The sequence below is a fragment of the Crotalus tigris genome, unplaced genomic scaffold, assembly GCF_016545835.1.
Source record: "Crotalus tigris isolate CLP2741 ecotype Arizona unplaced genomic scaffold, ASM1654583v1 scf7180000018371.15429387391:27106975, whole genome shotgun sequence".
In the NCBI taxonomy this organism is placed as follows: domain Eukaryota; kingdom Metazoa; phylum Chordata; class Lepidosauria; order Squamata; family Viperidae; genus Crotalus; species Crotalus tigris.
This window is the reverse complement of record NW_024096970.1, coordinates 16,789,791-16,804,829: the sequence shown is the minus strand read 5'-3', so window position 1 is coordinate 16,804,829 and position 15,039 is coordinate 16,789,791. Positions and strand designations below refer to the sequence as shown.

Here is a 15,039-nt window from a genome sequence, read left to right as displayed (position 1 = left end):
TAATATTAGGTAGCTTAGTATAATTCTATGATGAAAGATTCTTTAGAATCACAGTGTGCTTCTACTGCTTTTTAGAAATGCATCCTTTATGTCACAATTTTTAGAAATCTAATTTTTAAAAAATAATATTTACAATCATCATGCTAGTTTACTTAAAGTTTGATTTTACTAATAATTTATGGAGTCATATAGCTTTTATTTAGAGTTTAGGTTTACCATTTTTATCAAGTATATCAAGATATAAAAGTCTGAGAACTTTATTCTTATAGAAAGTTAGATTGAAATGCTTGAGCTTCAGGGAAGAACTATTAAATATAACATGGTACTCTAAATTATAGGCAATCAAATTAATCAAGGAATCTAAAAGAAGAAGAGCCATCTCCCATTTTTAGTTCTTGGCTCTCTAGTAGTCAAATATTTATTCCTTTTCATTACGTAGCACTGACTGTCTCTGCATGCGTAATACACATAGTCCTCAACTTACAACCATAACTGAGCTCAAAATTTCTGTTGCTAAGTGAAACAGTTGCCACCCTTAAGTACATTTTTCTTGCCACAGTTGTAAACTGCACGAATTTCTGCAGTTGTTAAGATAGTAAACAGATCATGCCAGACAAATCTCAATGCATTCTTTGACAAATGGACAAAATTAGTGGACCCAAGGAATGCTGTGGATATAATTTACTTGGACTTCAGTAAGGCATTTGATAAAGTAGACCACAACCTACTACTTGATAAGATAGAAAAATGTGGTTTAGACAACATCACCACCAGATGGATTCGTAACTGCTGACCAACCACACTCAACATGTAGTCCTCAATGGAACTGTATCTACATGGAGGGAGGTGTGTGGTGGGATGCCCCAGGGCTCTGTTTTAGGCCCAGTGCTCTTCAACATTTTCATTAATGATTTGAACAAGAGGATAGATGGGGAACTCATCAAATTTGCAGATGGAACCAAGCTGGCAGGAATAGCCAACACTCCAGAAGATAGGCTTAAGATACAGAAGGATCTTGACAGACTTGAACATTGGGTGCTATCTAAAATGAAATTCAGTGGTGAAAAAAGCAAGGTTCTACATTTAGGCAAGAAAAACCAAATGTACAGGTATAGTATAGGGGTACCTTGCTCAACAGTAGTAATTGTGAGAGAGATCTCGGAGTCCTAGTGGACAGTCACTTAAATATGAGCCAGCAGTGTGCTGCAGCTGCCAAAAAAGTCAGCACAGTCCTAGACTGCATTAACAGAGGATAGAATCAGGATCACGTAAAATATCAATACCACTTTATAATGCCTTGGTAAGGCCACACTTGGAATATTGCATCTAGTTTTGGTCACCACATTGTAAAAAAGATGTTGAGACTCTAGTAAAAGTGCAGAGAAGAGCAACAAAGATGATCAGGGGACTGGAGGCTAAAACATATAAAGAAGGGTTGCTGGAATTCAGTATGTCTAGTTTAATGAAGAGAAGGACCAAGGGTGACATGATAGCAGTGTTCCAATATCTCAGGAGATGCCACAAAGAAGAGGGAGTCAAAGCATCTGAAGGCAGGACAAGAAGCAATAGAAGGAAACTAATCAAGGAGAGAAGAACCTAGAACTAAGGAGAAATTTCCTGACAGAAAATTAATCAGTGGAACAACTTGTCTCCAAAAGTTGTGAATGTTCCAACACTGGAAGATTTTAAGAAGAGATTGGACAACCATGGTTGAGCAAGGGGTTGGACTAGAAGACCTCCAAGGTCCCTTCCAACTCTGTTATTCTGTTAACATGGTTGTTAAGTGAATCTAGCTTCCCCATTGACTTTGCTTATCAGAAGGTCACAAAAAGTGATCACATGATCCCAGGATACTGCAACCATCATAAATATGAATCAGTTGTCAAGTATCCAAATTCTGACCATGTGACTATGGGGATACTGAAACAGTTGTAAATGTGAAAAATGGTCATAAATCACTTTTTTTAGTGCTGTTGTAACTTTGAACATTCACTAAATGAACTGTTGTAAATTGAGGTCTACCAGTACCATTACAAGCAAATTGAAGGGTATCCAACTATATGATAATACTAAATAAATTGCTTTATTTTTAAACTTTTAATGAATATAGTATTTAGCTAAAACTCCAAGGATCATCTATTTTTCAGACTCATGAGTATTCTTTATGTTGGCCAAATGCTTTTGTGGTGTGACCTTAATTAATTTCAGTAACTATAGTATGAGTTTTTTCACCAGAGCCAATACTGAAAGACTGAAGCCACTATGTATTATATATTTTGCACAAAAGATTCACTAATAAACCATAAATTCTGTAAGATTATGTTTTTCCAGAATATATTATTATATTTTTGCGTATATGTTTAATTTACGAATAAACAAGATTATAAACATTAATACTTTCTCTGTAAATGTGTTTATGCTCTCAACAGAGACATTCGAAATGCTAAAAATCTGAGATACATAGATAGCCAAGCCTTTATGAACCTCCCAATGCTAAAAGATCTGTAAGTATTTTAAACAAAATTCCAGGAAATCATTGTTCAGGTGCATCCTAACTGTATGTCAATGTACTACGTATACCTTCTAGTTGATAAAATATAGGTAACAGTATATTGTCTTTCTAGATTAAAGATCTTAATTTGCATCGACTTTATTATCAAGAAAAAGTAGAATACAAAAAGCAGTACCTTTCCAAATACTGTACATTACTAGTGAATATCAGTGAATACTGACTGGACAGGTGGTCTTTTAGTTGGTGTTACAGATCCCTGACTCAAGCTGCTAAATAATTTCAATATCCACATTGGAGCTGGTTCAAGCAGTACAGAAAATCTAACTCCACAAAGGCCAGGGGTCTATTCTCATTAGTTACACTTAAGGCAGATGTGATGCTTCTTTTTAATATTTGTTTTGACCAAGAAGATATTCCATGGATTGGTATGTTTCTGATTTCTCCACTCTCATGAAAGGACTGCCATCTATTTTACTTTAAATTAGTGCCTATATTTTACTTCTATAGGAAGAGCAAAACATTAGAATATGTCCATCCCAAAAGACTACGGGATCCGGTTGATTTCCGAAAAATCATGGAAGAATTTGTGATAGATGGAAGAATTTGTGATAGGTCCTACCAGTGACTCTGTCAATATGGGGGGGGGACTAACTTACTAGGTCAGTTGATACAACTGGCTTTGTCACTTGTCATAAAAAAGGTCCCATGATTTGTTGAGGAATGAACAACAGGACCTCAAGCAGCAAGATAAATGGCTTAAAATACTTGACACAAACCTGTTCTAAATAATTTGTACACAATCCAACCCCAGTGATTCATTTTAAACAGATGTTAATAATTTATTTTAATTTATTTATTTTTATTTTTAAAATTTATAAACCGCCCCACTCCCGCAGGACTCTGGGCAGCTAACAATAAAAACACCATAAAACATGACAAAACAAACAGTACAATAACAGTCATCCAGGGGTCAGATTTTATAAACCCCAGGCCTGCCGGAAAAGCCAGGTCTTTAGCAGCTTACGGAAAACCAACAGGGTGGGAGCGGTCCTAATCTCCGGGGAGAGCTGGTTCCAAGACGTGGGCACCATCACAGAGAAAGCCCTCCTCCACGGCCCCGCCAAAAGGCACTGCTTGGCCGATGGGACCTGAAGGAGGCCCAGCCTGTGGGATCTAACTGGACGAAGGGAATTATGAGGTAGTAGGCGGTCTCGCAAATAGCCTGGCCCTGAGCCATATAGGGCTTTAAAGGTAATAACCAACATCTTGAATTGGATCCGGAGACCAATAGGCAACCAGTGCAGCTCACGGAGGATAGGTGTAACGTGGGTGTATTGAGGAGCACCCACTATCACTCGCGCGGCTGCATTCTGGACCAACTGTAGTCTCCGAATACTTTTCAAGGGTAGCCCCATGTAGAGTGCGTTGCAGTAGTCCAGACTAAGAGTTTAGAGCCAGAGAGAAGAGTGGAGAGAGAGTGTGTTATGGTTTTATGTTTTACCTATAAACAGCTGAGAGACCTGAGAAATCAATGATATACATTTTAAAAAATGAAATGATAAATCATAATTTAAAAATCAAATTACAAACATTATGCAGTAAGAAAGTAAGAATTACTTAATTACTTACATATTTAACAATCACCAACATTTTACAGCATTCTAATATACTATTGATTGGTATGTTCCAGCAAAATTATCAGAATAATCACTAGATGGAACAACAGACCACAAATAATTGAATTAAGCAATATAGGATTATGAAGAATTATCTTAAAATAATGATAGTCACTTTCGACAAAGCCTATTACTATTAAAATATATTTATAATGCCATTTATGTAGTGCGGGGCATAAAAATAGGATGCAATATTCTGATTAAGAAAATTAACTTGGAACAGAAGAATTCAATCTTGAATTCTAAATTAAACAGAGGCTCATGTTATCTATAAAATATCTAATTCAGGGTGACTTTGTGTATCATCAGTGTACTGGAGAATTAAATTCTATTGCATAAAATCTATGTAATGTAATTTCCATCCAAATAATGAATTTTATTAACATAATCTTCACTCAGTTACTTTTATGCTAACCAATTAGCAAATTTTAAAATGAAATGAGTCATCAAATACTTAATACTATCATGCAGTCAACAGTTATTATATTTACTACAGTAGGCTTGAGTTAAAATTCATTTTGATCCAAGGTCACTTTCTTATTTTATGCAATACACATTTAGATTCTTCTAAAATTCTCAGGAAAATTAATACATTTTTTGTTTTATTATCTGTATCATCTGTTTTATAAGCCTAATCAGAACAAATTGTGATTGTAAAGATGTAGTTTCATCTTGACAATCATCTTTACACAAAGAAATTAGAATATATTAGTCTGTAAATATAGGGAGATCTGCAAGCATCTGCCTGACCTTGCCTAGGAATGGAACTCAAGCAGATTTATTTTTCTAAATTTAATTGATAATTCTAAAATATTATACATGCTGCTTGTTTATCTAATTATCAGTCTAACAGATGATCTACAAAGGTGTACATATATAAATCCCCAGACTTTTGTGGGAGCCATTAATACAGAGTGCTGAGGCTATATAGTGCAATAAATGAATTGTTTTCTGTTTTAAGCACATTACTGAGTCACCCTGCCACATGTTATTTATTTATTTATTTATTTATTTATTTATTTTAGTGTGATCTTGAATACTGGGCTTGGCGTTTTTCCTGATCTCACCAAAATTAATTCAATAAATATAAACTTTTTGCTGTAAGTATGTATCACACAAGTAATAGGACCAAACAAAAATTAATGGTAATCCATTTAAAGGTGGACACAAAGTGTGAAATGGGAGAAGGGGTATTGAAATAGTAATTGTATTAATTAATAAAAACAGTCATAAAAATTATTTTTTCACGAATTCTCAAGATAGACAAGTTATCTTTTAAAGTGCATATAACATAAAAGATATAAGAAATAGATGTAATGCCCTAATCTATTACAATCTCTCATAAAGTAACAATACAGCTGTAACTTTTATGATCTGGAAATCCTCTGAAGAAGGAGGTCAAATTATACACTATGAAATGTGATGCTGCTATTGAAAACAAAGCTATTGTGCCCATTCTAATCTTCTGCTGGGAAACAAAGTAATGCTTTGTTCATCCAAAATAACATTTCTGAGTCCCAAAGACAACAACAAAAGTGATTATATAATGGCAAATGGTAGAACTATAAGAAAATAAATGCTATACATGCACGCATACACATGAGTTACACTAATACATTATTATAATTTTATTACAATACTAAACCTCTTTTTGTCTTTTTTTTCACAGTGAAATTGCTGATAACCCATATCTGAATTCATTGCCTTCAAATGCATTCCAGGGATTATGTAATGACTCCCTTATGCTGTATGTTATTCTTCCATAAAACCTTTTTTTGTTTTATTTTCTTTTGTGTTATTTTCTTTCTGAATTGGTAAGATCTGAACCAGAAATTAAGTGGAGTCCAGAGATGCAGTACTATGCATTGGCATTAAGTCATGCAAGCCCAGCCTGGCCCTGGAATACATCTGTAGACCATGGTGGATTCTGGTGCTGGGCCAACTTTACAGAATCTCTGTTACAACAAGCCTAAGAGATTTTATCACTGATAACTTGAAAGAGGGTTTCATTCACCCTTCCTTCAGCCTTCTCTGCCAAGATTCCTGTTTTCTCCATCAAAAACTAGAATGGCCCTTGATTACAAGTTCCTGAACACTATAACCGTTTTCTCCTTCATCTCCAAATGTTTGGAACAACTGCTAAGATAATGGCTTTAAAACATTTAAACATAAAAATATACTTTAGATAGAATTATATAACAGGTTAAAAATAAAAATTTGATGAGTTAATATAAGCATTCAGGTTTTCGTATACCTATAATTTTAAACCTTTTAAGCAGTATGCTTTCCTATTTATCTAGACTGCCATTTTAGGGAGTGCTATTTAATTTCCTATAGTGCTTCTGTGGGGAGTTTTGTAAAAAAAATAAATAATGCTTTTGCTGCTCCTTGGCAGAGGGATTGATGGGTAGTGTAGGTATATTTATACTTGTTTTATGTTCAGGTACATAGTAGCATTTTGTACAAATAGAGCTTGTTTATATATATGTATTCCTTAAGTACTTTCACTGTATTAATAATTTCCATTTGCAGTATAGTGTCCCTTCATGTTTAGGAGACATCTGATTCAATGGATAAAATCTGTTGGATCTAAGCAACTGGATCCAGCAATCTTACATACCTCTGTGTCATCCAAAATCATCATCACCTAAACAAGCCCCTTCCCTAACTTACAGTACAATAGTATATTGTGGATCACTGCTAGCTATCACAACAGCAGATTTTTATTCCACTTTTTGTACAGGAGTTTGTAGCAAGGCATGTAGTGCTCCATCTTCCAATGTGCCCCCACCCATAGCAACCCTCTAAGATATATTGGGCTAAGAGCAGCCCCAGATTGCTCAATGACTTTCTGTGGTTTAGGATAAATTAAAACTTGGGTCTGTCCATTTTAATCAAACACATCAATCAATACATCATTCTAAATTTCTGGAACTTTAGTGTAATTATTATTATTACTATCAGGAAAGTAAATTTTGTCATGTTCCAGTGTAGTTTTAGCCTTAAAGAATTCTATTTATATTTTGATAGACTTTTGGCTTTAAATTGAGTGGCCCTCCCCACCCTCTGCTAAATCAAGTATTTATTGTACATTTTTGAAATCTGTATAGATTCCTTTGTAGAATTGGTAATAGAAGTAGCAGCAGCAAACACTAGCAAGGTATGGTTATTAATAGCAAAGGATGATATCATGGCTATGATTTAAACTTAATGGCATCCTTGTCATTTTGAAAACTTAAGGAGATTCTTTGAATAGCAGTGGACATGATGTTGGGCTCTTGACCATCTCATGGTAGATCTTACAACATAGTTATTTTATATTTTATTTTATTTTGGATTACAGAACAGAGGGATACATCAGACATTCATGTGTATATAATCATAGAATATATAATCATAGACTGGAGGCTAAAACATATAAGGACAAGTTGCTGGAATTGGGTATGTCTAGTTTAATGAAGAAAAGGACTAAGGGAGACATGATAGCAGTGTTCCAATATCTCAGGGGCTGCCACAAAGAAGGGAGAGTCAAGCTATTCTCCAAAGCACCTGAAGGCAAGACAAGAAGCAATGGATGGAAACTAACCAAAGAGAGAAGCAACCTAGAACTAAATTTCCTGACAGTTAGAACAATTAATTAGTGGAACAACCTGCCTCTAGAAGTGGTGAATGCTCCAACACTGGAAGTTTTTAAGAAGAGACTGGACAGCCATTTGTCTGAAATGGTATAGGGTTTCCTGCCTGAGCAGGGGGTTGGACTAGATGACCTCCAAGGTCCCTTCCAACTATTATTGTTGTTGTTATTGTTGTTGTTATTGTTATTATTATTTAGTGCTGAGTATTGATTGGATTTTATCATTTTGAATTTAAAATAATTTTGGACATAACTTGTATAAAAACACTAATAATGCATTTTTTTCATTAACAGAAAATTATACAATAATGGTTTCACAGTGGTGGAAGCCCATGCATTTAATGGAACTAAGTTAGATTCTGTGTAAGTAAATAAGGCAATCTACTGTAACATAGCACTTGTATTGCATTTTAACAGCTCAAAAATAAGTACTCACAAATAGTTTCCAACTGTAAACCTTAAAAATGCTGAAAGATAAGTCTGTGTTAATTCTGTATGTTAAGCATGGCAAGGATATCCTTAAAGTTTCATAACTGGGGAGCTATTGCATTCTCATTCTCTGAGCCAGAATAGTCACTTAGTAGTAGTAGTAGGTAGCACTTAACGATGCCCTGTTTAGTGACCATTCAAAGTTATGATGACACTGAAAAAGTAACTTTATGATTGGTCCTGACACTTACAACTGTTACAGCATTTCCACAGACAGGTGATCAAAACTCAGGCATTTTGCAGCCAGAAGGCATTTACAACTATTGGAGCATCCTTCGAACCTGTGACCATCATTTGCACATTTCACAGCCAGCTTTCTACAAGCAGAGTCAATAGAGAAGCTGGCAGTAAAATTATGAGTCACCATCATATGATGTTTTTCTTGACAACCTTAACTCTTAGCGACAGAGCTTTTGGTCCCAATTGTGTTTGTTAAGCAAGGACTTCATGGCAGCAGACTGCTGACATTTCTTTTCTCTTTTGTGAATTTAAGTGGGTGAAGTATAATTTCTTCATTTTATTGGAAAGTAATCAAAGAAACAGAGATATTTAAAAAGCATATGAATTCCATTTCCAAGATGTTGTTGATGTAAATTTTGTGACCACTAATGCTTCTGGGTAAAACTTTGTTTCTAGCAATGCTTCAAGGCAAGAAAATATTTCGTATACTGTTCCTGTAAATGTTTGGTAAAACATTTCAGCCTCTACTACTGATCAAATTCTCCATGTACAATTGAAAGAGTTATGTATGTCCAATTGGTACTACAACTTCACTCTTTTTTAGAAGCAGATGATTCATTTAATTTAGCCTAGTAACAGGAATACCACATAATGCAGCTTTGATGAAAATTAATAACATCTTTCAGATCTATGAAAAGGATGTACAGTATATTCTTCTGTTATTCTTTACAAAAGATAAAAATAACATTCTCAAAAATATATATGCTGGACATAATCACCTTCAGCATAAATTGTTAACATATTAGCACTTGTTAGAAAAGTTTAAAAATTGGTTAGTTTTTATTGGATTTTTTTTTTAAATCAACCATTTATTGTACTAAATGGTCACAAAAAAATATCGCAGACCATATCTATTTCCAGCACCCATTTGTTCTTGCAAGTCCATTCCCAAGTATTCCAAAATCTTTTACATAATCTGGCAACTTGAGAAATTGTGATGTCAGTAAGGGGTTGTTTTATCCTAGGACTTGGACTTGCTACTTCCCTTTCCAGAAACCCCTAACTTTGACTTCCTTGACTGCCTTGATACATGAAAGTTGTTCTTTAACCCTAAAGAAATCCAATTATATAATATGTGATACTAGGTGCTCTCTACTGTTGATAGTAAGCACTTTATTTTTACTGTCTACTAGTATTGTATCAGTAGAATTCCCGAACAACTTTTGCCTCCCCAAAAGTTTGGATGCTAGATTAATTCTTGACTTGTAATCAGCTTTCCAGTGTCTAAGCATCATCCATGTCATGCTGCCATTCTGGTTGCCAAAGACCGGCAACCTGAAGACTGTCCAAGGTTAGATTATACGTCTCTTTTACTACCTCCTCCCAGAACAAATATTGGAATATTCCCCAAAAAGGAATATACATGCAGCTCCACAATGAAGCACATTTGTGCAACATCTTTTTCACTGCTTCCTGTCCACCATGCAGTCTGATTGCAGTGACCTTCTAGGGACCTCTATGATTCTGCACAAAGGAACTTATAGATCTCTGACTATTCACTGAAACAAATGGGTGGGGAAAATTTTCTGGAAAAGACAGCTCTCTCTTTGCTGCATGTTCTTATAATCTGCTATTCACTCCAATCTCCTTTTCAGTCCCATTAAGTTTATTTTATTTAGTTAGTTCAAAGGCAATGAATGTATTTCTTGGCCCAGATGGAGCTGAGAGGAAAAAGACTTTCTTCATTAGAAGGCAGACCTAAGATTGAGGATGGCGGGGGTCCCCCATTGGACCCAAATCTTAGCCTGACCTTCTGACTGACCAAAATGGTGTTAACCCTTTGCTATCAGTTCCATTTTCAATGACAGAGAATATACTCAATAACAATTTACAAAATTGCAAGCTGTGTAAATTTTCTGTATCAACTGGAAATGTATCTACTGTCCCAGATCTTCACTGAACTATATTGCAGGCATTTAATGAAATGTGTTATGATCCACAAAAGTATTTACGGTGATATCTATGTTATCTTTAAAGATCTCATGAGACTCTGAAATTTGTGCTACTTCCCCTATTTTTTTCTATGGAAGTTTCTACAATGGTTCTGAACTACTTTTGGAACATTGAAAATTTTTATTTATTTCAAATACTTTATTGTAAATTATCTGAATTGCAATGAAGATATTTGTTGTGTAATCACTGTACAGTCTATGTAACATAAAAACAGAAACATAAGACAGTTCATAAAACGGGTACAAATGATGACAAACACTGTTGTGTTTCAAAACTATTCTGGTGGAAAGCTAATCAGTACCATGTATCAGTTGTGCTGCTGTTCAACTTTTTAGGAACTTCTTACTTCTGGCTTTCAAACAGCAACAATTACAACTTAACCCTAAAGTATTTTTTATGCTGAGAAAGGAACATGCAATCTATTATTACAATATACAGTCTATGACAATTGTCATTTTAATAATTTCAGAATTACATTACACTTTTTCATTGATAGAAGCGTAAAAGCATAGCTGTACACAATATAATGTGATCATTTTCTACTAATGTGATTTTTATTCGTGTATTTGTATGTGCTCTTAGAATTAAGCATTTGGGGACTGTATTCCATAGTATTTAAAACAAAATTGCCATGTTGTACTCCATTTGAATATCTGACCATGCTGTCTGTAAAGCAACTAATGCAGAATGCAGACCCCCAGAGATTTTTTCAATCTCTGATTGGGAAAAAAAAACACAACCCGATAGTTCTAACATAGAGTTATTTGTGTTTCCCAAAAACAGGTACATTTTTCTTTTGACACCTGTAGAAACAAAATATAATCTTTGCCAACAGAACATTTAGGGCTTGGTCACTCTTATGCCTTAAAACCTGAGCATATTGCCAGCAGGATAGTATTATGTAAGTTTTTAACTAAAACACTCAGACTGATTGGCCTTAGCTCTTAGAAAACGATGCCAGACAAATAAACAAGAAATCACTATTTGCTATCAGGCCACATTACTTCTTTATGTAAATGGATCTTTGATGCCATTCTACAAAATTAAGAAAGAAATCCTTACTCTAAAATGTTAATAATTCAATCTTTAGATAGAGGCACAGAACATAAAGCAGGAATGGGCAGTTGGAGAAATCATTTTATTTTATTTTATTGTCCTTCAAGACCCCATCCAACCAGAAATGATTAATAGTTACAGCATATTTTGTCACTGTTTTGAGCCAGGAAATTTGAAAATGTAGTTTAAATTCCCTCTTGCTGTGAAAACTCCTTTCACACACACACACACACACACACACACACACACGGGAAAGCCTCAAAGGTTCTGGTCCAAAAACCTTGTGCATAATATGGTGCTGTTCATCTCTGCATCCTCAATCACTGAAATGGGATCAAATATGCCGGTAGTATATAGCAACTTCTGAAGTTACAATGGACCCCAAAAGTCTCCCCAATGGTCACATGGTTGCATTTTGGACACTCTGCAACTGGCTTACATTTATGGCAGTCATGTGACCGTGATTTTCAATGGTTTTTTTTTTGGTTGGGAACTAATGTTTACTTCTGATTTTATGCAAAAAAAATTGTGCATTATTAAAAATCAGTTACTTTATAACCCATGGTATTCGCTTAACAACCGCTCCAAAAAAATATTATAAAATGAGATCATTCATGTGATGATTCACTTAGCAATTGGGATGTCTTATGATTGTAATTCTAGGCTCAGTTACAGTATTAAATCAAGGTATACCCCCAGTCATCAAAGGGATGTCCACTTCATGTAAATGGAGGTCTTTTTCAGAGCAGGAAATTGTATATATTGTGTTATTTATAGAAAGGTTATTTACAGAAAACTGTACATGCACCTAGCAATACCCTAGCACTTATAGTGAGAGTTGCTGTAAATGCCATTGACTTTAGATCAGTGGTTCTCAACCTGTGGGTCGGGACCCCATTTGGGGTCGAATGACCATTTCACGGGGGTCGCCAAACAACGCAGTCCGCCATTTTTCCCCCTTTCCTTAGCTGTGCTACTCCCTTTTATTCTATTGGCTTTTGAAAGCCAATAGAATAGACTCTTTTGAATAGAGTCTAATTCTATTGGCTTTCAAAAGCCAATAGGAATTGTCCAGGCTGTCTCTGCCCTGCTGAGCCCGCCAAAAGTCCCATTCTGCAAACGGTGCTGCACCAGTTGAGTAGTCCTCGACTTACGACCGGTTGAGTAGTCCTCGACTTACGGCCGGTTGGGGGTCACGGTATTAAAAAGGTTGAGAACCACTGCTTTAGATAGTCTAAATTATTAACAAACCCATTCTTATCATTTTTAGTGGGTTTTGGTTATCACTCATTTTGCCTAGTTTGTGATGAATTTCAGATGCAATAATGTTTTTAGAGTGAGAATGGGGTTTGGTTTTAAAAGCTCATACATGGAATATTACATCCATATGTCATTTAAGCATTTAATTTGTAAATATTGGGCTATATCCAAATATATCTAATTTGGAATATATCTACTCCTTTGATTATGTATGGCTATATATTGACTAAGTATGAATTCCAGAATAATTAAGGGGCTTTTAACAACTTATAAAGAACTCCTATTTAATAACTCAGGGGCTGCCACAAAGAAGAGGGTGTCAAGCTATTTTCCAAAGCTCCTGAAGGCAGGACAAGAAGCAACGGATGGAAATTAAGCAAGGAGAGAAGCAACCTAGAACTAAGGAGAAACTTTCTTACAGTTAGAACAATTAACCAGTGGAACAACCTGCCTCCAGAAGCGGTGTATGCTCCAACACTGGAGGTTTTTAAGAAGAGACTGGACAGCCATTTGTCCGAAATGATATAGGGTTTCCTGCCTGAGCAGGGGGTTGGACTAGATGACCTCCAAGGTCCCTTCCAACTTTGACATCTGTTTGGAAAAGAGATGATTCACATATTATTAGGTAGTTTCATCCAGATTTTTGCATCCCAAATTTAGTAAGCCTACTTTCTGACTGAGACCCTATATAAGATTACACAATATCCTTCTGCTCAAAAAAAAAATAAACTACATTTAGCACAATATTTCTTGTCTTCTATTAAACATAAAAACAAAAGTATTTGTTTTGAAAAAGACTAATTATTTTTGTGAAGTAAAAGCAAACTATTATTTCGGCCTACAAGTTACAATTTGTGACTTTGATATTTTATTTTTTGTAATGACGTCTAGAAATTGTGAATTCACAGGATAGATTCCATTTTTCTGACTCTTTTAGTCAGCAATCGGGTCATTTCTTGCTTTTCTTATGCCATTCCTGTTTAGAATCTTACTCTATCTACTCATAGAGGAACAGACATTAAGACAATGTACAGTATATAGCTTCTACAGCTTCATTTTACTTCATAAAATTGACCAGGTTTCTGGTTCACTCGGCATATTTTCTTAGTCTTCTTTCAGTTTACATTACTGGAAAAAGATTGTTGGGGTTTAAATCCAAAAGAGAGTTGCAGTCTTAAAGACTGCATTGTAAAATAATCTTTATGTTCAATCCATGACAATACAGTGGTGGAAATGGAGGTTAGGATAGATAAGCTTTTTCCTATCTTCTGGTTTTCTGGAGGAGTGTTAAGACCTGACTTTGCCAAGTTGCATGGGGTCTAAAAATATGATACACCCCAAGGAATGGCTGGTGGCCTGTGGCACTCCCGCTGCCTTGTTAACTTCCTAGGCTTTTAAATTTTAACCTAATTTATCCTTATTTAACTTTAAGCTGATAGTTGTTTTGAATATTCTTTATTTTATCTTTAACTTTTACCAATTTTTAAATGATTGTTGCATTTAAGACTTCATTTTGACTAAAGTTTCTGATTTAAGCACTAAAAAATTGTGTTACTGTTTCTCTGCAGATACCTGCATAAGAACAAGTATCTAAGAGTTATTCATGAAGATGCATTTTTGGGTGTTCAAAGTGGTCCAAGCCTACTGTGAGTAATGGGGGGAAGAATATATTAAGTTATTTTAGTGTTATTTATAAATAATATAAATATTGGGTAATGATTGTTAGGTGATTATTTTAATAATGTGAAAGGATGAGCTTTCTACTCATGCATTCATCTGGGGTCAGGTTCTTTTTGTAAGGTGACTAGGATATGATACAAGGCCAACAGGCCATAGATTTCTTATCTTAGAAGGCCTGGTTAGTCCTATCATTGTTGGTTTTTCAGCTGCTCAGGTTTGTTTATCTACCTACAATCTATCACGTTATGTATATTTCATAGTTATGAATTGCAATGAGCGCTTCATGGAACCTACCCAGTGATAGCTTCCTTGTTAGAACATGCCCATGTTTTTTTCTTGAAAACAATTAGTGTTTTGCTCTCACACTTTTTGGAGAGGTGTGTTTTTTTGCTTTCCTCACTGTCCCCTATTACAGCCCTGTAAGGTTTTCCACTTAGCCTCACAATTGCCCCAGTGTTACTCAGGAATTTAAAAGAGCCAAAGAAACTCCTGATCCGAGGTTTCCACAAAGATTACAACTTTATTTTGATCAAAACAGA

At 35.1% G+C, this 15,039-nt stretch overlaps 1 protein-coding gene across 3 annotated transcripts in view; it reads left to right on the top strand.

The window, feature by feature from the left end:
- Positions 1-15,039, top strand: part of TSHR (thyroid stimulating hormone receptor) — a 48,727-nt gene that overhangs the window by 21,458 nt on the left and 12,230 nt on the right. For 2 of the 3 annotated variants that reach the window (XM_039351542.1, XM_039351541.1), the window contains 5 exons: positions 2,430-2,504; positions 5,214-5,288; positions 5,858-5,935; positions 8,117-8,185; positions 14,389-14,466. In XM_039351542.1, coding sequence (XP_039207476.1) covers positions 2,430-2,504; positions 5,214-5,288; positions 5,858-5,935; positions 8,117-8,185; positions 14,389-14,466 — 375 coding nt within the window. The remainder of the gene's footprint in view (positions 1-2,429; positions 2,505-5,213; positions 5,289-5,857; positions 5,936-8,116; positions 8,186-14,388; positions 14,467-15,039) is intronic. The other variant, XM_039351543.1, reaches the window with a different exon arrangement.